Here is a 26,801-nt window from a genome sequence, read left to right as displayed (position 1 = left end):
GTAAATCGGTTGTAAGTTGTCTTCTTTTTTTTTTGTACAGGTGCTCGAGAGTAAGATGCACTATATTTGTATATTGCAAACAATCTTGATTGGATGATGGTATGGATTGAACGATGTCAACATTCTAGTCAGACATTAACATGGGAAGGTGTATCTTCATTGGTTAAAGAAGCTCATTGTAATGGAGATTCCAATGTTACGCAAAGGGAAATAGATTTAGCACATGGTTTAAGAGATTTCTAGGTACATACAAATTTATTAATCACCCGTATGTTTATCAACTCATGATACAATAATTTTGACATGTTTCACATATTATTGTAGGTTAAACACCACAAGGCTATGTTCTGTAATGGTCAAAAATTTTGCATCGAAGTGTTGGATGACACGAAGAAAACTTGTTATTCAGGAATAACTATAGTCTTTCAAGTGACTAATATTTCATCTAGAAATGACTTACATCCTTGAGAGTCTAAAAATTGATACTATGGCATTTTGGATGATATACTTGAGTGTGACTTTAGCTCCTTCAAATTAGTACTCTTCATTGTCAAATGGTATAGGCTACGACTTAATCCAAATGATCCTGATAGAACTATTATTGAACATGATAATGGATTTACAATGGTTAATACAAGGTCATTTGAGCCAGTTGGAGATGAGCCCTATGTTCTTCCAAGCCAATGTGAGTAGGTATTTTGCTTAGAGGTTCCACATAAATCGGGTTGGTCATTTGTTGTTAGACATGAATCAAGAGGAAGGCCAATAAAGTATAATGCGATGGAAGAAGAAGATACCGAAGAAGTAGAAGATGATGTAGATGCTGCTACTGATGATGATGATGATGATGATGTTGATGTTGATGATGATAATGTTGATGATGATGATGATGATGACGACGACGACGACGACAATGATGGCGAGGATGATGATGATGATGATGATGATGATGATGATGATGATGATGATGACGACGACGAGGATGATGATGATAAAATTTAGAGGTATGCCATCAATCCTTAATCTATTTAATATTCATTTCTTGATAGCAATATATTTGTCTTATATGGTTACATAGTTTATTCATTATCTATTTAAAAGCTACAAGTTTCAACTACAAATAGAATACTGCTAATCTAAATTAACTATTAATCTAAATTAATTAAATAAAACTATTTAAAACATAGATTGATGCATGAATGTATTGAGCCTTATTTTCTTTCAAGTCAAAAGCATTTGTAAGTGTTTAGTTTAGAAAAGGGAATTCATTAAATATCTATAAAAGGGAGTTGTACCTAGAATAAAATTCATAGGGAAAACATAATATAAGTGCTTAGCCCTTCACTAGGTGTACTTCCCTAGTAGGCTTATAATGTGAGCCTGATTTAAGTGTTATATTGTTTACCTTTCAATGTTTTTAATTTTTATGTGATGCTTATGATGGATGTGATTATGATTATGATGTGATTATGCTCACGGTAATTGAATTACATTTGCAAGAAACTGAACCCCTTTAAGGAGCATCCCGCACAGTCTTATGGATCAACAGGTATAAGTCAATACTCCTTATAGACAGTTTATTTAATACACTTATCAATAGTAAGATTGATGTCTTCTAAAATCTCTCCCATTTGCAGGTACCAGCGAATAGGTATTTGTTAGAAGTGTCTTCCTCGAGTGAGGGAAATATAGGAATAGAAGAGGAAAGTGAGACATGCAGTTTATCTAGAATAGGGAGATTAACTAGAGGTCAAAGGACTAGAAGGAAATTCAATAAATGCATGAAATTTTTCCTTGCTCAAAGGGGGTCATGTTCTTATGATGATGAGATAGAAGGCGACATCGAGGTGCCCTTGAGGTACCAACATCTATAGAAACATTGGGTACCCAAGGAACTTCCTCCAATAAACACTAATTTTTGTGTTAACGAGAGGATATATCGCATAGCACCATCATCATTACATCATTTGGGCCTATTTTCTATGGACGGCATAAAGGTTTCTTACAACAAAGTTTCTAAATTGATTGAGTATGTTGGACCATGTTACGATTACAAAAGTTGGATGCATATTGTTCAATATAAAAAAAGTATGCGTAGGTATGCCCTCTCGACAAATTATTTACAACAACAAGACAATAATCAAAGTAAAAGTTTGGCTATATACATTGATGGAAGGCCAAAAGCAATAGGGAATATTGTGGGTTTTATAGATAGTACACGACCTGGGTCAACTATAAAGCAACCCAATTGCATATTTGAGGTGCGTGAGGGAAATCGTGTATTCATCTATGTGATAAAATCAATACATGCAGGGGAAGAGCTTCTTATTGATTACAATTTGAATTGTATAGATACAATGAGGCTACTATCATGGGGGTGGTACATACTATTAAACCAACTTCTAATCAATGACTCCAACATACCATTTAGTCAATAAATTTTTGGCTACCATTTTTATACTCGATCTTTGACACAGGGGCACAATATGGAGCAATCGCCCAGAGGGGATGCTGGCGATGTTCTCGGCTCATCTACAGATGAGCAAGTAAAACTCATTGTAATTGTGCAAACTAGATAGAAGCAAAATGTTATTTTTTTAATGTTGTTTTCTTCATTGTTTTGGAGTAATTTTGATAATACTAATACTATGGAGGAAATTTCGTAGTTAAGCGCACTCAGGCTAGAGTAGTACTGGGATGGGTGACCTCCCGGGAAGTCCCGGTGCTTCACCCCTGTGAGCATCACCTAGATCCAATGAGTGCTAAGTGTTCCATTTATTCTCATGAGAGATGGATTCATGTTGAATCACTACTCATGAAACATGGGTCATCGAGTTTGACTCAAAATCACACAGTTAAAACCTGATATTCACATCACAATACTAATACTATTGTTGTCATAGAGGGCCAGTGGTCGGAGAGAGGGAAAGAAACCTATGCCAGTCCCTCAATAGCCCCCCCCCTGAGGAGGACCCTTTCTATATTTATTTAGCAGAGACCGATGACCCGATCAGTTTGAGTAAAAAGGTGCTAAAGAAAATTGGCAGAGAAATTATACGTTTGGCAACCATAAAGCCTACTACTCAGGAAATAAAAGATAGGGGATCTGAATTGTTGCACACCTCTGAAACCTTAAAAGTAAGTATTAATGAAATTTTTAATTATAACAAGAGTTCAATAATGGTTTTTATGTTATGCTCTTTTATGGCATTAATTAAAATATGGATGCATTGTCTTTACAGAGTTTTTTGCGTGATTTCGAGCCTCATTCCCATGATGAGGGTGTTGCAGGTGGTTCAGGTAGATCACATGTTCCATTCCCCACTTGTGTTTTCCACTTAATATATATAGGAATGATCATAATCATTGTCAATACATGCTTGAACAATCCTTTTTTTTAATTCTCTAACAATCTTGTCCATGCTAGTCCATGCGTTCTATATTTATGCATGCTCTAACAATTTTATTCTTTAGCTTCAAATCAATTGTATCCTATGATGACACCGCCTCCATCTAGGACAACCACAAATCTCTTTCTAACTGCTGAGTCGAAAACACACAGCTTAAAGGCATCGACTGTTGCACCATCTACTGGTACATAAATCCCTCTTTTTCTCTCTTATGAAAACAACAAACAATTTTTTTTTTTATAACTTTTTAACATCAATTATCATTTTTTCTTTTATACTTCGTGAAAAAGACTTATGAAACTTATGAAACTTTTTGCAATAGGAGCTGCAACATCATTTCTTGGATGTTCCTATGTTCCTAGTATGAGAACGGTGAAGGATGTCATATTGATCGTCAGGGACGATGAAGGCATTCCATTAAAAGTAGCCAAAGTTCCAGGTACTTTAAATTTATTATTATTCTATAGTGATATAATAGTAATTTAGTTTTTTATCACTCTTCATCGACTAATGATCCCATGATTTTTTTGTAGGGAATGATGTTTTTTGAAAAAAAACTTGGTGATGAGTGTTTGTGAATATTCGGGCCCACCCTGCATACTTGGTGGAGCATCATATCCTAACTAAAACCCCAAACCACTATTTTGATTTCATATCATTGCTAGAATAGTTTTCCTTTTCATCCATTTCTTGAACTATATTAAAGGTAGCTTCAGTTCATTTATGAGTCTAACATGTTTTTTTTGCTTAAAAGGTGGAATATCCAAGACAAAAAGTTGAAGGATGATCTTATAGAGAGCATGACCCAACTCTTTGGACCTCGTACATTCGAGAGAAACAAGCTCCTTGAAAAAGTTGGTTTATGTTTGAAGTATATTAGGGACCAGTACAGAAAAAATTTACAAGATAACCCTAGGTACGAGCGTCAGCCCTATGTTCTTGAGGCTGAGTGGAAGGCTCTGATTTTGGATGGAAAGTATAAAGCTGAGAAGAAAAATAATATTACCCCAGTAGAGATTACATCAAGGTATGTGATACTATTGAGAATGTAATTATGTACTAATTAACCTCTATATTTATACTATCTAACATATTTCAAACTTTTCATAGATTGCCTGACACATCAAAGGCAACAAAGGCAAGACTAGAAAAGCACGGGACACACAAGCTCAGCTCTGGTGGTTTTTTGAAACTTCAAGCACGAATTGTAAGTATTAGTAAATGAAAAATTGTATCATTTTTTTATATATTGTGTAACAAGGGTTGGAAACCCTACTAACTATTTACCATTTCCTTTTGATATTTTAACTACCCTCCATTGGTTGATGAAACAATGCAAGTAAAATTCACCATACCACGCAAAAATGCAGGGCTCAGAGTTCAAGAGATGCCTCACAAAAGAGGATAAGAGAATTGGCTTCCAACAAGGCTATAAAGCTATGGCTAAATGGCTACGAGCTGAAATCAGTGTGGAAGGTTCTAATAATGATGCATCTGAGCCATAGGTAAATAAGCTAAATGAAATTTATTTCAAATTGAATACTTTACCAATTAGTCTATTTGATGTTAAGTTCCAATATAAATTGATTATATTTGTTTTAAGCAAGCAATGATAACAATGCGTAGGATGTTGGAATGCAACCTAACAATCCTTCTACACAATCTGTGGATGCTGAAGGTTCGCATGATGTGCATCCCAATGATGGAGGTATACATTTTCTATTAAATTTTTTATATGTAATTGCAATTGGTGTTTGGATTAACGTAACATTTTGTATAGCAATTGTAGAGGATCGAGGGGTCGATGTTCATGAGCGTGTTGACATTGAGTCCAGACAAAATGATGTGGTCAGATTAGGTAAAGAGTGCCACAATTATGTTATTTAAAATAATTAAATACTTGTAACAATTACAATAAATTATTTTTAATTTAACTCTTTTATTTGTTATTGCAGAGGACCCCCCTTTGCAACATCATAGGAATTTGAGATCGTCAAGAATAGAAAACAAAACAACTGATGAGGGGGGAATTGATGATGACACTGATGCTCCTCTTAGAGCTTACATAGAAAAAAGAAATAGAAAGAAAAAAAAGAAATGATTGTCATCTACATACCTTAATTGATAATGACTGAATTTTATGTCTCAATGAATTTAATTATGTGCTAATGAATGTTCATGAATTATGTGTTAATGCAGAATATTGATGAATTTTGCATGTTAATGAATCTAATGTGTTAATGAATGTTATCATGTGATATTGATTGAATGTTACATTTTATTAATGGTTGAAAAAATGAATGAATGTTAGATGTTAACGGGGAATGTAAAGTGATGTTAGGGGGAGGGGGGTGGCGCCAAATGAGCTTCACCTTCATGTGGTTGGCCCTATTTAGTAGAGAATATTAAACTATTCTCGAAACAAAGTGAAGCTCAATAAGATACTAACAATGACAGGGGTCCTGATGTGAAATTTTTTTTGGCTCTGCCAGTTTACAATATTCTTCAAGGTATGGGAGTTCTAGTTTTTCTTGATTTGAGAGAGATGGACTTGGGAGACTTGTTTCCTTCTATCCTTCAGAACGCTATTAGCTTTGCTTCAGTTCAAATTGCCATATTCTCCAAAGGTTATGCAAATTCTCCTTGGTGTTTGGCTGAGCTTTCTCTCATGTCACAAACTAAGTCTTTGATTATACCAGTGTTTTATGATGTTGCTCCTGCTGATCTCCGTCACATCCAAAATGGAGTCTATGCAAATGCATTTTTTGAATATGAAAAGAAGGGCAGGTACCTAGACAAGCTTCAAGAGTGGAAGGAAGCCCTTCACTTTGTCTCATTCATCACTGGATATGAATTCAACAAATACTATCAGTAAGACTCTGTTTGTGTGTTTTCCATGAAGAAGTGTTTCTTACTTGATTTTAAACTCAGAGCATAAAATTTTGGCTTGTGTAGCATACTTTAGGTTTCAAGCTGTTTAAATGGCTCGCCAAAATATTTATTTATAGAGGGGCTTTATTGGTAAGTTAGATTTTATTGGATAAGCTATTGTAATTTCAGATGAACCATCTAAATAAATCATATCTTGAATGTTATGTGTAAGTTTGTTTCAATTATTTTAAATGATTCATCTAAAATTGTACTTATAAATAAGGACTATTATAATTCTAAATGACCAATCTAGACAAATCATAACTTTGAACATAGGATTTTAGCTTATAGAACATATCTAAATGAACAATCTAATCAAATAAAAAATTTGAACATAAGATTTTAGCTTACAGAACGTACCTAAATAAAACTTAGAATGTGGAATTTCAGATTACAAGAGCATAACATCTTTCTAATCAAAATTCTTGCAATTTTTTAGTAATCAGGAGCTGCTGCTTAAGAATATAGTGTCCACTATGCTAAAAGAGCTACAAAAGGAAAGATCTTTAGATGTAGCAAAACATCCTGTGGCATTAGATGAAATTATAGAAGATTTTGAACAACATTGTAGACAGGAGGAGGAGAATAGAGTTAAGATAGTTGGTATCTTTGGAATGGGTGGATCTGGGAAGACAACTCTAGCCAAAGAATTGTTCAATTGCAAATGCTTAGATTACCATGGTTCATGTTTTCTAACTGATGTGCAAGAAGTGTCTTCTAAAGGTGAGTTGCTTTCTATGCAAACTAAGCTCCTAAAAGATCTGGTACATGAAAAAGATCCTCCAAAATTTTAGAGTATAGATGAGGGAACTAGCTGTATAAGGAATCATATTGGAAGAGGCCATTTGTTGAGATTTCTTATTGTCGTAGATGACATTGATCACATTGACTAGTTAGATGCTATGTTAGTTAGTGATGTCCTAACTTCTTATAGCTATGTAATCATCACTACCCATGATAAAAGAGTGTTAATTCATGGTGGAATCCATATTCGTTACAAGATGAAAGCAATGAATGTGTATCATAGCAGGGAACTCTTTTGCTAGCATGCATTCCACCAGTCGTATCTTGCAAATGGATATGAAAGTTTAGTTTGAAGCTTTGTTGAAGTTTATGGGGGTTCACCCCTTTCTCTCAAAGTGTTGGGTGGGCATGTTTTTGGCAGAAATGACAAACATTATTGGGAGTTGGAGTTGGATAAAGATCACACAACATTGGATAGAGATATAAAACACAAGCTTAAAATAAGCTTTGATGCATTGGAAAGTGAAGAGAAACAGATTTTCATGGACATTGCATGCTTCTTCATCGGCAAAGAGAAGTGTATAGCCATGAGAATATGGGAGGCTTCTGGTTGGAGGGCAGAGCATGCAATTCAAAACCTCAAAGATAAGTGTCTTATTGAAATGGTTGAGTGCCAAATTCATGACCAAAATGATGAGGAATATGGCGACAAGCTTCAATTCAGAATGCATGATCATCTCTGTGATTTGGGAAGAGAAATGGAAAATGAATTGGGCACCCATCATCGCTTGCGGCACCCTAAGAAGCTTGAATTTTTGGTGGGCTCTTTCTTCCATGAAAATTTTATACTCTACATGCTTTATTCAATTTGTTTTTAAGAGGAAATGGAACATTTTGTTGTAAGCATTACATACCAAGAAAATAATAAGTCAATTTTGATTATTTAACACTTTTAACTTAGAATCAGTCATAAATGTGTAATTCTTACAACCAAAAAAATGTTTGATATGTGAAACAAGAATAATCAAAGATATTCCAACATACTCTCATCGAAAACAATGTTCATAGTTTGAGGTTTTTACACTCATTTGTAGATCCATCCACTGGTTTTGTGGTAACATTCTTTGTAGGAGATTCAAACAATTGGTGTGAAATATCAACATCTTTGTTATGGATTAAGCTTGATCTGAATTGGCGTAGAGTGAGGAGCATTCCTTCAAGTATTCCTTTGCAAAATACCCAGTGTTTGACAATCGTAAATGGACATCTCGAAAAACTGTGGCTGAACGATGCACAGGTATTTTTTCCCATTTTGTTAAAAGTTAGGTCTTCTTTTATGGTAAACCTTGCATTTTTCTATAGTTCTATCTCATGAAATTTTTTTACCTTTGGAATGAATTTATGTATGGATTCTTTTCAGGCCCCTTTTCAGTTAAAAGAGTTGGTGCTTGATGTAGTCTCACTAAAAGAGTTTCAAAACTCAATAGGGATGTTAACTCATTTGGAATATCTAGTCTTAGAAGGAGGGGGTGATCTAATGAGAATTGAATGGAAATCCTTTACTAAATCCCTTAGAAATCTCTCAAATCTTAGGAGATTAGTTTTATGTGATTTCACAAAAAGTAGTGGACAATTTTCTTTGAGCAATAGTGAGATACATACTGTTTCTAAGCCTCAGATGAGTAACCTTCGAATGATGGTGATTAGAGAAGGGAAATATGTATCCAAGGTATCAATTTGTGGAGATTATTGTCCCAATCTCATATCTCTCCACATTGAGTTCATGCCAAATCTAACCGAAGTGAATGTAACACTGACAAAACTGAATTGCGTTAAGTTGAAAGACTGCCCAATACTAAAAATAGTATGGTGGAGCTCTATTGATTTAGAAAAAATCTCAATATTGAATATAATGGAATGTCCCCAGCTTGAAGAGATTCCTATTCTTGCAAAATTGAACTACCTAGAAAGAATCACCATTGATGAATGTGGGAAGCTACAGAGTATAATAGGTATTGAAGAATTGGGACGATTGAAATGCTTGCACCTTTCAAAAGTCAGTGGAACTCTCTTGAATTCCATTCAAATGCTTTAGGTATGTATTTCACTTTTTTAATGTTTATAGGTGAACAATTTTATCTAAAGAGTGTGATCTTAAACTTGTGGAGATAATTGTAAAGTTATGATTTTTTAAGGTTTTTTTTAATGTTCTTTTATGTTTGATTTCATTCTGATGATGGATCACACAGTGTGATTCGAAAAATTGATGCTAGCATAATCAAATCTAAAAGTTGTTACAAATAATTATTATAAATTGAAGAAATCTATTTTCATCAATTTTCCTACATCTACTGATTAGTTCATTTTAACACCTCAGAGGCTTCCAACAAAGCTGATTAGTGTACTTGGGAGAGCAGTTGATGGAGTCAATTCAGTTTTAAATGCAAATTTCTTTTCTGATGTGATTGGGGTAGGGGCAATTAATGAAATCCATATAAATGAAAAGGGAATGCTTGAGGCATCATTAAAAATATCACACTCATTGAGTGCAATCATTATATGTGTTGTAATTCAAAGCTATGAAAATGGGGGAGTTATAAATCTTTGTCATTCAATTAATGAATGGATAGAGAGCACTATCTCAAAAGGGCAATGGATAGTCACCCTCGGAGTTACTGACCAAAAAAGAGTAAGCCATGCCCTAAACTATATTGCTCAATCTTTTTGGATTCCAAGAATAGGCGCTCAAGCTAGATTTGTGAAGGGATATATTGTGACACTAAACTTGGGTGAAAAATGTAAAACCCTGCTTATATGGAAAATAATTATTGGCCAGCTATATGAAAAAGGGATATAATAGTGGGGAAGATAGTCATAGCATTCAGCTAAGCTACTTTGAGCTGAGGGTAACTTGAGCTTCATTTATTTCCCTGTTAATCTTGTTGCAATACTATTTTTTTTACTTTTAGATATAATCAACACTTTCATACTATACCTAAGTCATTCAGTGGCATGTTGCTGCCAATATCTTGAAATTGTTTTATACATAAAGATTGTTAAAAGCCATTCAGTGTCAGTCAACTTTTTGACATAGAGTAGAGCCCTAGCAAAGAGATGGAATCAAGTTGATAATGCGAAAAAAACATGAAAGCCTTGATAATTTGGATTCTGAACTATTTATACATGAAAAATTATTTTGAACCTACAGTCGTGCTCATTAGAAATAATTCTAGCAAGTTGTAAATAGTGAATTAGATCTCTTCTTGTATTCATCCATAAGTTCTCAATAGTTTCATTCTTATGATAGATCATATAGTGTGATTCAAAATATTGATGATAAAAATCTTAATTGAATTGAATCTAGAAACCAATCACTATGATTATAATAAATAGTAGAAATTTAATATCTAATTCTCTATAATTTCTAACTTAATATAAAAAATTTGACTAAAGCTAACTATCACATATATCATTTTTGAAGGACTATCAATAATCTATTATTATAGGAGTGAATTCTATAGACATTAGTAACATTTCAACAAATAAAGCTAGCACGAGTCATCAACCATCTCGAGTGTTGAGTGTTCGATCAAGGGATAAGTATTAACTGTAGTCCTATCATTAGTTTTAGAAATTCAAGTCATGGTCCTCTAAAAGCATAGAATGCTTTTTCCTCCTCTGTTTTAAAGAAGAATAATGGTTCAAATGCAAGATTTTTTATTAGAATTCAAGTTATTTTGTGTTTATTGGCTTATTTTGAACTCTAAAAGATAGATGTTATTTATACCTTTATTTTAAAGAATTAGTAATTAATAAAATTTAAAGTAAAAACATTACTTAAGTCAAAAAGTTCATTTTTTTCCTTGCTAAAATTTTGAGAAAATAAAAATACCTATAAGATAGTTTTATTAATCAAAAAAACTACTTCAAAGTTACATCACTCCTCTATACATAGAATTTTCCAATATTCCTAGTGATTAAGGGTTTGGTCTTAATCATCATCATGAGATAGTGTGGTGACGTGATTTTTTTTATTTGTAATGAATTTTACACAAATTGGATTCATAAGATTTACTTGGAATGTCTCTAAGTAATTGCATTCTTATCATTTTTGTTTCATCTAATTTTCTATTCAATAAAAAAGAGGAATTTTTTGTAATATGTGTATTGATATAATAACAATGTTTACTCTTTATAACAAGATTTGAAGTAAGGATAATTCCTTCAGCATTCTTCTCAATTACAGAGGTCCCCATCAGGTGGTGAAGTGTTTACAGTGTGTGGTGCTTATGAGAATTGAGGGCGTGCAAAGTGCTCAAATGGTGGGCGAAAGGTGTAGAAAAGAACCGATGGGAGATATAGAGAAATGGAGAAGCAAGGAAAAAGTTTGAAAGAAGCTAGAATAGGGTGGGATCGCTAGAGACATTATGAAGTTGCATGGCTTTGATCAAGAGGTGACCAATAGTATGATCAGATAGTGGAAGGAAGGCAGAGTTAGGGTGAACGGGGTTTCTTTTCTAAAGTCAATGGGGCCACAATATGACTTGATGAGAAGATAAACACTATAATTGCATGAATGGAACAAACAGTTGATGTGCAAGGCACTAAATATAGCACTTGTTTTATCAATACAACCTGGAAAGGCATAAGGCAAAGGATTGTGTGTTGGTGAGAGCTTGAGTGATTAGTATTGGCCAACATCCTTCATTATTACAAAGTTCTACACTTAATTTTGGAAAACATAGAAATGATTTGTGTGCCCTATTACTATAGCTGAAGGGCACTACTATTAAAATATTGATATGAGGTATGAGAATCCAAAGCATGGCACATGTACTTGTAGAGTTGCAGAGGAATTTCTTGAATCCCAAGGAAAGAAAATGATGAAATATAGTTTGCAACAACCAACACCACATTCATACTATCATTTATGCACCACCCGTTATGCACCTTACCAACTACATGCACAAGTACCATTTTGTGCACCTAGATGGCAAGGAAAAGGTAGCTATCAACTGAGCCATGGGAATGGAAGGGATAACAAAGGCTACATGTTCACATTTCCCAAATTAAGAGAAAATGGCCAACATCCACAAAAGTGTATTGATTTCCCTCTACATGTGTTTCATGACACTCAAAATCAAATAAAGATTGCCCGGCCTTAATGCAAATATTTGTGTTGTGCAAGAAGACTGCACAAATGATCCATGCCAGAAAACAAAAGCTACGGAAAAGACATAGCTAGACAAGCTTTTCTAAGTTGTCAAAGTAAGTGGTGAATATGGCTTCAATGATGCACAAGATGACCCATGAGAAAAGAATGGTGCTACCAGGGAAACATGGTTATGATATGAGTAGAAATTATACACTTTGATATTGTTGAATGGTGAAAGTTAGTTCATGATGTAGTGCATTTGTTCAAAAAAGAAGAAGAAGAGATTTCTGCTAAAGTGTAGACTAGTAAAGGGAGAAATAAAAATCAATTACGGTAGCATACACCTATTACAATAAGGTGAAGTCCTTCCAAGTTTGGAATAGTTTGAACAAAGGGCTATTTTCAGTAGGTTAGCTCTAGCCAACTAAGTACTCAGAGAAGATGCACACGGTTAATAGAGTTAGAGAGAGAGAGAAGCTCCTAGTGGATACCTACTGTAAGAACATCTTCCTATTTTGTCCTTCAATTTTAGTTTTGTCTCATTGGCATTTCATCAAATAATTGGGGTGCAATGTCTGATTTGAAACTGACTACCCACCAAAGAAATTACAAAATACAAATCCTTTGTATAGGATTTATGTCAAACACTTGCACAAAAATAGAAATCTGATATTTTAATTGTATTAGGAAAACATAAACCCAAATACTTAGCACCCAAGATAAACTTCACCAAAGTTATTGTGCTTTAAGCATAAGCATTTTCACAAACACTTGTTTGATATAACTTATTGAAAATGTTCATAGATTGAACAAAGGCATTTCATTATACATTTTGCATACAATCTTCAAATGTAAGGAATCAATTTCAGCAAAATTGCCAGTACTCAATGATTTAAGCAACATAAGTATGACATATTAAGGCCAGAGAAGGAGTGAGACAAAGGGAGGAGACAAGGGAGGTGAAGCTTCCAGCTACGTCATTCTCAACTACCTCCAACATCAAACCAAATCAAGACTCTTAAACCCTACGTAACTTCATTTGGTCACATCTTATATTTGAGCAGGATGGTGTCGTATTGGTGCTCCCTCTATTATTTCATGATATATTATTATCATGCCATCCAATCAGCTATAGGACAAAGATGATTCCTGAACAATCGAATTAGCAATACGGTCAATCTGCATTGCATTTGGACACTTGGTTTGAGGTTCATCTCATCGATTCCCATTCATCACAGGATCTTTATCTGATTAGGCCTCGATAGAAAACATTGAGATTTTGTGAGCCCCAAGCCCAAATCATGCAAGCTTCAATCTCCACATATTGTAAAGCCTGTATATAGAGCTGAGCATTCTCACACCATCTGAGAGCTAATGCAGGTGAAGCTTCCAGCTACAAGATGCCCAACTCTATATACAGGCTTTATGATATGTGGAGATTGAAGCCTGCATGATTTGGGCTTGGGGCTCGAGAAATATCAATGTTTTCTATCGAGGTCTAATTAGATAAAGATCCTATGATGAATGGGAATCAATAAGATGAACCTCAAACCAAGTGTCCAAATACAATGCAGATCGACCGTATTGCTAATTCGATTATTCAGGAATCATCTTTGTCCTATAGCCGATTGGATGGCCTGATAATAATATATCATGAAATAATGGAAGGAGCACCAATAAGACACCAATCTTGCTCAAATATAAGATGTGACCAAATGAAGTTACACAGGGTTCAGGGTTTAGGAGGTTTGATTTGGTTTGATGTAGCTAGAAGTCACCAATTTTTTTGTTTTGTTTTACTTTGTATCCATCACAATTGTGATGTTTGCCACAAGCATTGCGATGGGGTTGCTGTGGCAGCAACACCAACTGTCATCACAATGCTTGTGGTAGACGTCACAATTGCAATGTTTGCCACAAGCATTACGATAGGGTTGTTGTGGCGATGACACCAACTACCATTGCCATTCTTGTGGCGAACATCTCAATTGTGACGTCCTCCACAAGCCTTGCGACAAGGTCATTGTGGCAATGACACCAACTGTCATTGCAATGCTTGTGGTAGATGTCACAATTGCAACGTCTGCCACAAGCATTGCAACGAGGTCTCTATTGTGGTGACACCAACTTTTGTCACAATGCTTGTGGCAGACGTCACAATTGCAATGTCTACCACAAGCATTGTGACGGGGTCGCTGTTGTGGCAACACCAACTTTTGTCGCAATTGCAACATCCACCACAAGAATTGCGATGGGGTTGATGCCACAATAAAGTGGTTGCATAGCGATGGATAGGCATTGTAATTGCAAAAATATAAGATAGATTTTATAATTTGTGACTAAAAAAAAATGATGTCTATTACTGTCGCAGTGGCGACACATTGCTGTCGTAATTGCGACACATAGCCGTCGCAAATCAATGCCAAATGTATTAGTGTGGATTCAAGCTCCACAAACAACATCATATTAGAGGAAGTAGGGGAGAACTCCAATTAGTAAAGGTGCATCATGCTAACCCATACAAGGTAACATGGTTGAAAAAAGGGCAGAGTGTATTGGTGAATGAGAAAACTTGGGTTGAGTTTTCAATTGTAAGATACAAGGATAAATTGTTTTGATATATTATCTATAGATACCTGCCATCTTCTACTAGGTAGACCTTAAGAATATGATAGAGGTTTTTTCTATGATGGGAAGGAGAATTCTATCTCTTTCAAGAAAGATGGAAGAAATTTCAAGATTCAGTCCTTGTTGGAGGAGGATGAATCACAATGTAAAACTCCCAATGTGTTGTTAAGTAGTGGGAAGGAGTTCATCAAGACCCTTAAAAATGAGGATAGTAAAGGATATTTCTTTCTTCTTAAGACTAATAAGGAAGAAAAAACCAAACAAGAGCCCTTACCCACTGAGATCCAAGAGATGCTTGTGAAGTGTAAGGACATTGTGAGTGATGGGACAGCTACAATTTTACCTCCTAGGAGAGTAATAAGTCATCAGATTGAATTTGTACTTGGTGTTTCATTTCCAGATATGGTAGCCTATAAGCTTATCCTAGATCAAAATAGAGAGTTAGCTAGGCAAGCCCAAGAACTCCTAGATTAGGGTCTGATAAAGAAGAGCATCAGTCCTTGTCCAGTGCCAATAGTTTTGGCATCCAAGAAGGGAGGAAAATGAAGGCTTTGTATAGACTCAAGGGCCATCAATAGAATCAAAATAAGGTTTAGAGGAGCTCAATATTTCAAAAAGTTGGACCTAAAAAGTGGTTACCATCAAATAAGGATAATGGAAGGTGATGAGTGGAAGATAACTTTTAAAACCATAGAAGGATTGTGTGAGTGGCTTGTGATGCCATTTGGGCTCTCAAATGCTCCTAGAACATTCATGAGACTCGATAATGAAGTGTTGAAGGATTACACTAGAAGGTTTATGGTGGTATATCTTGATGATAAACTCATCTTTAGCAAGACAAGAGAAGAACACCTAGAACATTTGGAGCTGGTGCTAAGAAAGTTTCATGAGGATAAACTGGAAATAAATTTGGAAAATAATGAATTTATGAAGCAAGATTGATGCAATGAACAAGTGTGATGTGGCCCAACCAAGTTCACAAAATGAAAATGTGCAAGGGAAAGACTATGTTCCCCAAGCCCACAAACAATAACTATCCACTCTACAACTTTGACACCCTCCCAATGGCTATGGTGGATGTATTTCACTTATCTTAGATGGATTCAAGAGCTTCCAAGTGTTTTTAGGCCCCCAACCCAATCCTAGCACTCTAATCCTCCAATATTGCCTTGTAGGCCTAATTGTCCCCAACTAGGTCTGCACCGAGAAAGATCTAAAGTTTTCTCCAAAAATTTCCAAAGAACTCCTCAAAAAAAAAAAGGTTTTTATATACCCATTTCATCCTTCTTCAACATATGTCAAAATCAGTATAGGTTGTTTTGGACCAACAAACAGATCCCCAAACTTGGCACCCTTTATAGGCATAACATAAGGTGATTTTACAAAGCAAGTATATGTTTCCCATTCATCCAAATCTTCAAGCTTTCAATAGAAATCCAAAATTATCCCAATTAAAGTAAAATCAAATAAATTTGACTCCCCAACCTCTGCAAATAAGAAACCCCCAATTTGGCCTCTTACAAACCCTCAAATCTAGGGCTTTCTCAATGTGTGACCTCCCAAGCCAATATAAACTGAATGAAGGTTGTTTCACCATGTACAATGTATATGTATATGATATCTACCATAACATACCCCTCTCCAATGGATAGATCTCCGGATGCTACACTCCAAGCATGCATTTCATGCACCTACAACCACCAAAAACCCATTAGCAATCTCCACTCATGCAAAATCCTACCCAATCATTGTTAGAATGATTATTTACATTAGAATACAGGTTCATTCCATGGGAATCATATTCTTACATCCATGGAATGACCAAATTCTTCCAAGGTGCTCAAAACTTGCACAAATTGTTGCAAAAATTTGCTTGAAATCAACACTTTTGGTAAAATTCAAAAATGTATTTGTTTTAATGCACTAGAAATGGTTTATATTTCATCCCAATAGGTCCAAAACATCAAAATAGAAATTAGAAACCAATCCAAACAAAAGATCTAATGCAAAATGTTCAAAAGTTGAGTTTTTATTGCATTCCAATTGCCAAATCCATACAATGCTAACGAAATTTGTACAATGCTTTCAATTTGATGATCCTACGCCTTTACCAGGATATATAGGATGAAATACAAATTCCCTAACCATATTCCATTGGTTGGAATCCATAACAAAGGTTAAAACACTCAAATACTAGTTTTCCCTCCTAATTCAAAATATAGTTGTTAAAACTTTAAATTTTAATTTATAACCTCAATAAAAAAAATTTACTCATACTTTATTTGTATCTACCACTTAGGAATTATTATAATACCCACCCAGGACCTATTTTATCTCTCTAACCAATCTAGACCCCTTGTTGGCACTATTGGCCACCCTTACATCATTTTTATGCCTAAATCCTTTATCTGGATCTTTAGGACGACAGTGAACATTAAATTGCTTATTACATTTATCCATTATAGGCTTCAATACATTCCAATCCACTTTCAAGGATACCATAGATCCTTTTTTTTTTTTTCATCCAAGGTGTGCCTAGATGTTTTGCTAGGTGCTCCTGCACCATACACCCCACCTCAAAAAAACCTCTTGCCACAAGAGTGAAGGGGAGTTGCCTTCAAGCCACCCATTCTCCTAGATGTATGTCTACAACTCTTCTTCATCAATCCTCTACTTGTGCCACATGTAGTTCCCATATAAAAAATGTTACAACAAATAAAAACATCAGATTTAGGACACTTATCATTTGCCCTCTCAATTTGCCCTTTCTCTTTCATTTGAGGATCCAAAAGGCCCTTGTCTCTGCCCTTCATGGAAATTTCATCATTATCCTTGCTGATTATCACTAATGGACACTGAAGAGAACCAATTAATATCCTATTTTCACACACCATTTTCTTCAAATCAGAACATTTGCAATCAGCAACATGAGTCTTCATCATCACCAAGGAAGCCTTGTGTTTTAGATCAATACCACTTGCTATTTGATCTTCTAAGGTGATATACTTCTTCTCATGAACACATACAATCCTTCCACCATAACCATCATTACTTGGTAAAGGGTTAAGGTGAAATTTTAGACCATTTGTATGCACAATGTACTTATTTGCCAATGCATGATGTATAGTATCCCTAGAGGCTTACCAAGGCCTTCCAAGAATAATATGACAACATGTCATAGGAATCACATCACAAAGAACTCTATCATCATATTATCCTATTGAAAAATCAACAAATCCTTGCTCTCTAACAATAATATTTTTCTCATCACTTACCCCTGAAGCCTTATATGGTCTCTCAATGGGAAAATTTTGCAATTTCAGTTTGTTTATCATCGCATAAGAAACCAAATTGTCAAATGATTTAGAATCAATGATAATTTTACAAACCTTACCATGACTTACATAATTTATCTTAAAGATGGATTTTGGAGCCTTCTTTTGCTATTGCTTCTCACCATCAATGATTCAGAATCAATGATCATTTTACAAACCTTACCATGACTTACATAATTTATCTTAAAGATGGATATTGGAGCCTTCTTTTGCTATTGCATTCTTCTCACCATCAATGATTCTCCTTCCTTATATGGTCCAATTTCTATAGCATTGCCTTTGTCTTCCCATTCTTCTTCCCTTCCTTGTACTAAGTGAGCTCTCTTCTCTACCTTCTTATGATCAACCTCTTTCTCAAGACACCTAAAGGGCTGATGCCCAATCCCTCCACAACTAAAACACTTACCAGTGAATGTACCACTACCTCTTCCATAACCAAATCTTCCACTTCCTCTTTGTTTTGAATCAACATTCTTTCTTTTGTCCTCATTAGCTCATTCCTTATCATCAATAGATTTGCCTCCTCTACCTTTGTTTGCATTTCCTCTACCACCACTATTCTTTTCTCTTCTCTTCAACCCTTATGTCCAACTTGTAACATTCCTCAATAGATCTAGGGGTTGTAAGACTTAATTCATCTTGGATGTTGAATCTAATACCCCCCAAGTATCATTCCATCTTCTCTTCTACATCCTCATCATGATCCACTTTGATATCCAACTTATGGAATTCTTCAGTGTACCCTTGTACATTCAAGTCTCTTTGCCTAAGACTTTACATTTTCTTGTACAATTGTACCTTGTAGTCACTAGGTAAAAAAGTTTCCTTCATTTTGTCCATCATAGTATACCAAGAAGTAATCTTGCGTATGCCATTCTTCCATCTCTCTACTTGTACACAATCTCACCAAAGTAAGACATGCCCTTTTAGTCTAGTCTTAGCAATTCTTACTTTCTCTTTGTCTACTATGTTCTCAAACTCAAAGTAGTTCTCCATAGCACATAACGATTCAATGAGTTCTTCATCATCCATCTTACCTGCATACAAAGTTAAGTATGATTTTCCTTTTGCATCACCACACCTTATGGCTTTAACAAACCTAGCCATCCTCTCCTCCTCATAATCTAAATGTGCTTCTTCTCTCAAAGGGACATATTCTTCATCTTTCTCTTCAAAGTCATCTTCCTCTTCCAATCTAGCTTTTCCTTTCTTTTTTGATATGGTTAATCTACCAATCAAGGCTTTCATTTCCTTGTCCTTCTCAAGATTTTCCCTTCTTTCTTGTTCGAGGTTGCTCTTATTCTTCTATAATCTTCCATTCATTCATTCACAAGATTTTCAAGTACAAAATTAGTGACCCTCTGAGGCATCCCCTCATCCTCTCCTTCTGATATCTTTTGAAGTACCAAGACCCACTAGGAATGCTCAAAAGGTAAGGGATGCTCAAAGGCTTCAACAAGGATCAAATACACAAATGACCCCAATAACTCTTTTCTTCTTTTAGTCTAGGATTCTACTAGGATCTGATACCATTTGATGCAATGAACAAGTGTGATGTGGCCCAACCAAGTTCACAAAGTGAAAATGTCCAAGGGAAAGGCTATGTTCCCTAAGCCCACAAACAACAACTATCCACTCTACAACTTTGACACCCTCCCAATGGATATGGTGGATGTATTTCACTTATCTAAGATGGATTCAAGAGCTTCCAAGTGGTTTTAGACCCCCAACCCAATCCTAGCACTCTAATCCTCCAATATTTCCTAGTAGGTCTAATTGCTCCCAACTAGGTCTACAACGAGAAATATCTAAAGTTTTCTCCAAAAATTTTCAAAGAACTCCTAAACCAAAATAGATTTTTAGATACCCATTTTTTCCTTCTTCAACAAATGTTGAACTCAGTATAGGTTTTTTTGGACCAACAACCAAATCCCCAAACATGGCACCCTTTTTAGGCATAAAATAGGGTGATTTTACAAATCAAGTATATGCTACCCATACATCCAAAGTTTTAGGATTTCAAAATTCCTCCAAAATGATCCCAATAAAATTAAAATAAAATCAATTCGACTCCCTAACCTCTACAAATAAGAAACCCTCAGTTTGGCCTTTTACAAACTCTTAAATCTAGGGCTTTTTCAATGTGTGACCTCCCAAGACAATATAAACCAAATGAAGGTTGATTCAAAATGTCCAAGGTATATGTAGATAATATATACCATAAAATACCCCTCTCCAACGGATAGATCTCTTACTGCTACAGTCCAGGCATGCATTTCATGTACTTACAACCACCAAAAACCCATGAGAAACATCCATTCGTGAAAAATCCTATCCAATCATTATTAGAATGATTTTTTATGTTAGAATATAGGTTCATTCCATGGGAATCAGATTCTTACATCCATGGAATGACCAAATGCTTCCAAAGTGCCCAAAACTTGCACAAATTGTTGCAAAAGTTGCTTGAAATCAACACTTTTGGTAAAATGAAAACCTATTTGTCTTAATGCACTATAAATGGTTTAAATATCATCCCAATAGGTTTTTTTTTTTTTTTTTTAAAATCAATTCTAAACCAATCGAAACAAAAGATCTAATGCAAAATGCTCAAAAATGAAGTTTTTATTGCATTCCAACTGCCAAATCCATACAGTGCTAATGGAATATACACAATACTTTCAATCTAATGATCCTATGACTTTACTAGGCTACATAGGATGAAATAAAAGTTTTCCAACAATATTCCATTGGTTGGAATCCATAACAAATGTTAAAACACTCAAGTACTATTTTTCCCTCCTAATTCAAAATATAGTTGTTAAGACTTTAAATTTGAATTTAAGATCTTATTAAAATGTTTTAAGTCATACTTTATTTGTTTCTACCATTTAAGAATTATTATAATACCCCCCCAAAGCCTATTTGATCCCTATAACAATTCTAGATCCCTTGTTGGCACTATTGGCCATCCTTACATCATTTTTATGCCTAAATCCTTTATCTAGATCTTTAGGACTTTTCAAGTTAAAATTAAATTGTTCATTACATTTATATATTATAGAACTCAATACATTCCAATTCACTTTCAAGGATACCATAGATCCTTTTCTTTTGTTTGCATCCAAGGTGTGCCTAGATGTTTGCCTAGGTTCTCCTGCACAAAAGAGTTTGTATACCTAGGATTTTTCATATCCAAATGGTTTTTGAAGATGAACCAAGACAAGGTTGCATCTATCTTAAACTGGCCACCACCTACCACAATAATAGAGGTAATAAGTTTTCGTGGGGTAGCTCAATTTTATAGGAAATTCATTAGGAATTTAAGTGGTATTTGTGCACCATTGCTAGATACCATTAAGGGTGGAGTCAAAACCAAGCTTAGGTGGACTCTTAGAGTAGAAAATGCATTTGAAAAGTTGAAAGAACAAGTAACCACACAACCTAACTTTAATCTACCTAGTTTTGATAAATTGTTTACCCTAGAATGTGATGCAAGTGGGATGGAAGTGGGGGGTGTGTTGAGTCAAGAAGGTAGACTAGTAGCCTTCTTTAGTGAGAACTAAATGAAGCTAAGAAGAATTAATATTCTTATGACTTGGAGTTGTATGTTTTGGTTCAGTCTCTTCAAAAATGGAGGAATTACCTTCTACCCAATGAGTTTTTGGTATTTATTGACAGCCAAGCCCTTAGATACATCAACATCCAAGAAAAGTTGAGAAATAAGCATTTGAAATGGATGTAATATCTCCAAGCATTCACATTCATCATCAAGCACAATAAGGGTTAGATAAATAAGGTTGCAGATGCACTAAGTAGGAGGATGCTAACCATTCAAGAAGTTCAACTCCATAGCATTGGTATAAAGGGTCTCAAGGACCTCTGCAAGGATGATGAAGACTTTGATGAAGCCTAAAAGCTATCCTTTGAATTTCAAAATCACTTTCATAGTTCTTTTGTTGAATATATTTTAAAAAGTGTATTATTATTCAAGGGGAGCTAGTTATGTCTTCCTAAGGGTTCTAGAACCTTATCCAAGAAAAACATAATGGAATCCTAAGTGGACATTTTGGCATCAACAAGACCCTAGAGCTAGTTCAAAGGTTCTACTATTGGCCAAAGTTGTCAAGGGATGTGACAAGATATGTGGAACAATGTGTAGTGTACATGAAGGCAAAAGGAGGAGCTAGTAATGCAAGTTTGCACCATCCTTTATCAATCCCTAATAGGCCATGGGATTGTGTTAGCATGGACTTTATTGTGGGGTTACCTAAGAAAAAATAGGGATATGATAGCATATATGTAGTAATGGATAGATTTAGCAAGATGGGCCACTTCATACCTTTTAAGACTACCCATGATGTTAGTCATATAGCACATACACTCTTTAAGGAGATTGTGAGGATCCATGGACTACCCGTAAGCATTATGTTAGATAGAGATTTCAAGTTTACGAGTCATTTTTGGATCACCTTGTGGAGTAGTTTGGGAACTAACCTATCTTTTGGATCAACTTACCATCCTCAGACTAACGCTCAAACTGAGGTGGGCAATAGGACATTGGGTAACTTGTTAAGGTGCCTAACTAAGAAATGTGGTTAGATATGCGATGTGATTATTCCTCAAGAAAAATATACATATAATGACAGTGTGAATAGGACAACAGGTAGAAGCCCATTTGAGATTGTCTATGGGATGCATCCAAGGGGTGTGTTTGAATGAAGACTTCACTTAGACCATGAAGGAGATTCAAGAATAGGTGAAGAAGACCATAAAAAATTCCACCAAAAGGTTGAAGGCTTAAGTGGATGAGAAGAGAAGGGTTTCCAATTTATAGTAGATGACTATGTCATGGTACACTTGAACAAATCTAGGTTACAGAATGGAGTACCTACCAAACTAAAAATGAAGAGAGTGGGACCCTATAAGATTCTAGTTAAGTATGGAGATAATGCCTATAATGTGGATCTACCTAGTGACTTGAACCTCTCACTAGTCTTTAATGTGGTAGACCTAACCAAGTTTAAGGGACCTCTAAGTGAATTATATGGGAACATACAAGACATTAACAAATATGTAGCATTTGATGCCCTACCTCCCAAGGTGCAACTAAAGGTAGAGAAGTATTGGATTCAAGAGTCAAGAAGACTACTAGGCACAAGGTGTACATGGAACACCTCATCAAGTGGAAAGATAAGCTAGAGTTAGAGGAAAATTTGGTCATGGCTACAGATTTCAAGAATATGGGAATTTCTCATGACATCTTTTCTACATGAGTAACTTGATTTTCTTGTGTGGGAGCATGGTGCAGGAGCATCTAGGTAAGGCCAATTGTTAAACTAGGGTTCCTAGTTGGGTTTTGTCTTATAGTGGCCTTAGCCAAGCCACTATTATAATAAAGGACTAATGGATCATAGCGTGTGTCTTTTCCATTAGAATGTCTAGCTAGGTCCTTAGGAACATGCAAGATTACCTAGTCATCTAAAGTTGCTAAGTAATGTTCAAATTGTCTTCATTATTGCTAAGAATGGAAATTGTGCATCTAAAGGGCTAGATTAGTCAACTAAGGGGTGGAAGGATTTTTTTTGTAACATAAATGAAATATCTAAGCACTTGGTATATTTTTAGGGGGTCTAGATCAAGTTTTGTTAAGTGCCAAAAATTGAGTTTGGAGGCCTAATTCCTTGTAGCCCTTCTAGGCTTGAATTGGAGCAATTTCTTGGAATTGATAAAGACTTCAATGGATTTTTGGTGGATGAGTATTGGAATGGACTCAAAAACCTAGGAAAAAACTATCCCTTAATGTTGAGTGGATTGTGATCATGTGTGGGTGTTTGGCGTCGATTAGTTAATGTTAAGTTTTACATTGGCATGGATGAGTTGAAAGAGGAAGGGATTGGGAGTGTGATCCTTCTAAATTGGGGTTAGTGCAAGAACCTTGAAAGGCTAGAGAAGAGGCCTAGAGTAGACCCTAGGAGAAGATAAGGTTAAGGAGCAAGATTTGTCCTTACATCACTATCCCCCCTTAGTGTTCACGTCAATCAAGCCCAACATATACCCTGTAACTTCAAAAATTTAACCTCAAGCACACTCTTAGAAAATATATTAGTTGTTTGATATTCACTTGGACAAAATTGGAGGTTGATAATATTTTCTTAAACAAGATCTCTAATATAGTGAACATCAATCTCAATGTTCTTTGTTTTAGAACAAAAAAAAAGATTATTTGCAACTTGTATATCACTTTGATTGTCAAAATACAAAGTATTAGCCAAACTTTGTGTAAATCCTAACTCAAATAGATGATTTTGAATCCAAACTGCCTCTTTTCCTGCTTCCTTTGCTACTCTATATTATTCTTTGCCTAAAGATAATGATGTAGTTGCTTGTTTTTTGATGCTCCATGTAATTGGACCTATTCCAAGCTAAAAACAATAGCCTACAGTAGATTTTTTGTCATCAATATTGCCACCCTAGTGTAAATCTTTAAAGCCAATCAAATAAGTTGAGGACTTGTAGCCATATTGTATGCCATAGTAAATGGTTCCACGAGTATATCATAAAATCATCTTTGCAACCATCCAATGACTTTCTCTGGGTTCTTGCATAAATCTAGATACCATATTTACTACAAAACAAAGATCTAGGTCTAGAACGAGTTAGATAAACCAAGGTACAACTAAGTTGTCTATAAAATGTAGGATCTACCTTTCTAGAGGTGCATTCCTCAGTAAGCTTACCCCTAGCTTGGAAAGGAATAGGGGTCAACTTACATTCTAAGATTTTAAATTTCTCTAAAAGATCCAAAGCATATTTTTTTTGAGAGATAAACATCCCATCATGAAGCCTACTAACTTGTAAGCCAATAAAATAACCTAGTTCACCCAAATCACTCATAAAGAATGTCGCTTTGAGATCTGATTTCAAGTCATTAATCAACCCGGTATTTGGTCTAGCTATGAGTAGATCATCTATATAAATTGCAACAATAATAATTTGATTTTGTACTTTCTTCACATAAAGATTTGGCTCTTATTTACATTTTTTAGACTCATGAAGTTGAAAATGCCAGTCAATCTTCTCATTCCATGCTCTTGGTGCTGTTGAAGTCCATATATTGACTTCTTTAATATAAAAACATGATTACGATGTTGTTGATCTACAAAACCTAGGGGTTGATCCATATATATTTCTCCATTTAAGAAAGCATATTTTTCATCTATTTGATGAACATGCCACCCAAGACTTGTAGCCAAAGATAGAATAACTCTAACTATATTCATTTTAATGATAGGAGCAAATGTTTCCTCATAATCAAGACCATTTTTTAATTAAATCCTTTAGCAACCAATCTAGCCTTGAATTTTTCTATATCACCATTCTATATAAATTTTGTTTTATAAACCCACTTGTAGCCAATGACATTCTTACATTTTGGTTGGGGTACAAGTTCCCAAATTTTATTTTCCGTTAATACACTGTATTCTTCCTTCATGGCTCACTCCCATTATTTTGTTCCTCTAGCTTCTTTGTATGATTTTGGGTCATTTACTTGTAGTTCTTTGGCCATGAGAGAAAAACCACTCCTTCCTTGGATCTTTGAGTCTTTCCTATCAATTTCTTCAATACTCCTTGTTTTTTTGTCTCTGAAATCAACATATCCATCATCATCAATTCCTGTAGATAATGGTTGGTTACAAGCATTAGTTATTTTATTAGTATCAACAATTTATTTTTCATCTTCATCAATATAGCCTTCACTTCTTTCTATAATCTAAAAAGAATTTATTATTGTGAAAGGAGAGGAGGTGGTTGATATTTTTGAATACCAATCAAACTTTACATCTCTACTAAAAATACCTTGTTTGTTGTCAAATCATATAGCCTATAGGGATTTGATTCTTCACTATAACCCATGATCAAACTATTAGTATGAATGTTGAGGATACTACTTTGTGGGAGTATCCTAAGCATTGGAGAGTGTTGATATATTGCATTCATGACTATGTTTTTCATTGATGTCAAAATATCATTGTTTGTGTAAAGATTGGTAGAGTAGCAGACAAAGATCTTGATGGTACAGACAATGGTTTGATTGTCTAGTCATGTGCAATTATGGGCATGTTCAGCATAGTATCCTGATGACATGGTTAAGTGTGCAAAGCTTGATTTACAAAGAATGATTCAGAGATAGAGTATTGGAAAAGAAGTTCCTAATGTTTGTTGGCTATCTTTCATCTGAGATGTAATGAATAGATGTGCAGTCAAGTGGTGATAGAGAACAATCAGTTGATGATGTCAATGAGTGTGCAAGCCTTAGTATCACATGCATGAAGTTTTGGATAGATTATGAGCTAGTAGTGCTATTGTAATTGTAATTAATTAATTATCTTATTATAATTAATTAGGAAAGCCTCAAGGCTGACTCAAGGAATTATTATGAAGAAATGGTATAAAGGAAAGATTTTTTCCTTTATTGTAAAATGAATTAAGTATGTAGAAGTATTGTGATTATTGTATGGAGTATGAAGTGTGAAAAGAAGTAGAGTTCTTGAGGAATGCATGTAAGGAATCCAAGAGATTATTGGATGTGCAATT

General features: G+C 35.0%; 1 protein-coding gene across 1 annotated transcript in view; it reads left to right on the top strand.

Annotated features, from left to right (window-relative positions):
* Positions 1-5,955: 5,955 nt before the first annotated feature.
* LOC149532189 (disease resistance protein L6-like) overlaps positions 5,956-26,801 on the top strand; it is a 61,874-nt gene continuing 41,028 nt past the window's right edge. Inside the window, exons 1-4 of the mRNA XM_089808445.1 lie at positions 5,956-6,197; positions 6,781-7,064; positions 7,452-7,903; positions 8,286-8,382. Of these exons, the coding sequence (XP_089664571.1) occupies positions 5,956-6,197; positions 6,781-7,064; positions 7,452-7,903; positions 8,286-8,382 (1,075 nt within the window). The remainder of the gene's footprint in view (positions 6,198-6,780; positions 7,065-7,451; positions 7,904-8,285; positions 8,383-26,801) is intronic.

Source organism: Cupressus sempervirens, chromosome 11, assembly GCF_028749045.1.
Source record: "Cupressus sempervirens isolate cs-2001-9-10 chromosome 11, ASM2874904v1, whole genome shotgun sequence".
In the NCBI taxonomy this organism is placed as follows: Eukaryota; Viridiplantae; Streptophyta; class Pinopsida; order Cupressales; family Cupressaceae; genus Cupressus; species Cupressus sempervirens.
Note: the sequence above shows the minus strand (reverse complement) of the source record. Positions and strands in the feature narration are given on the sequence as shown.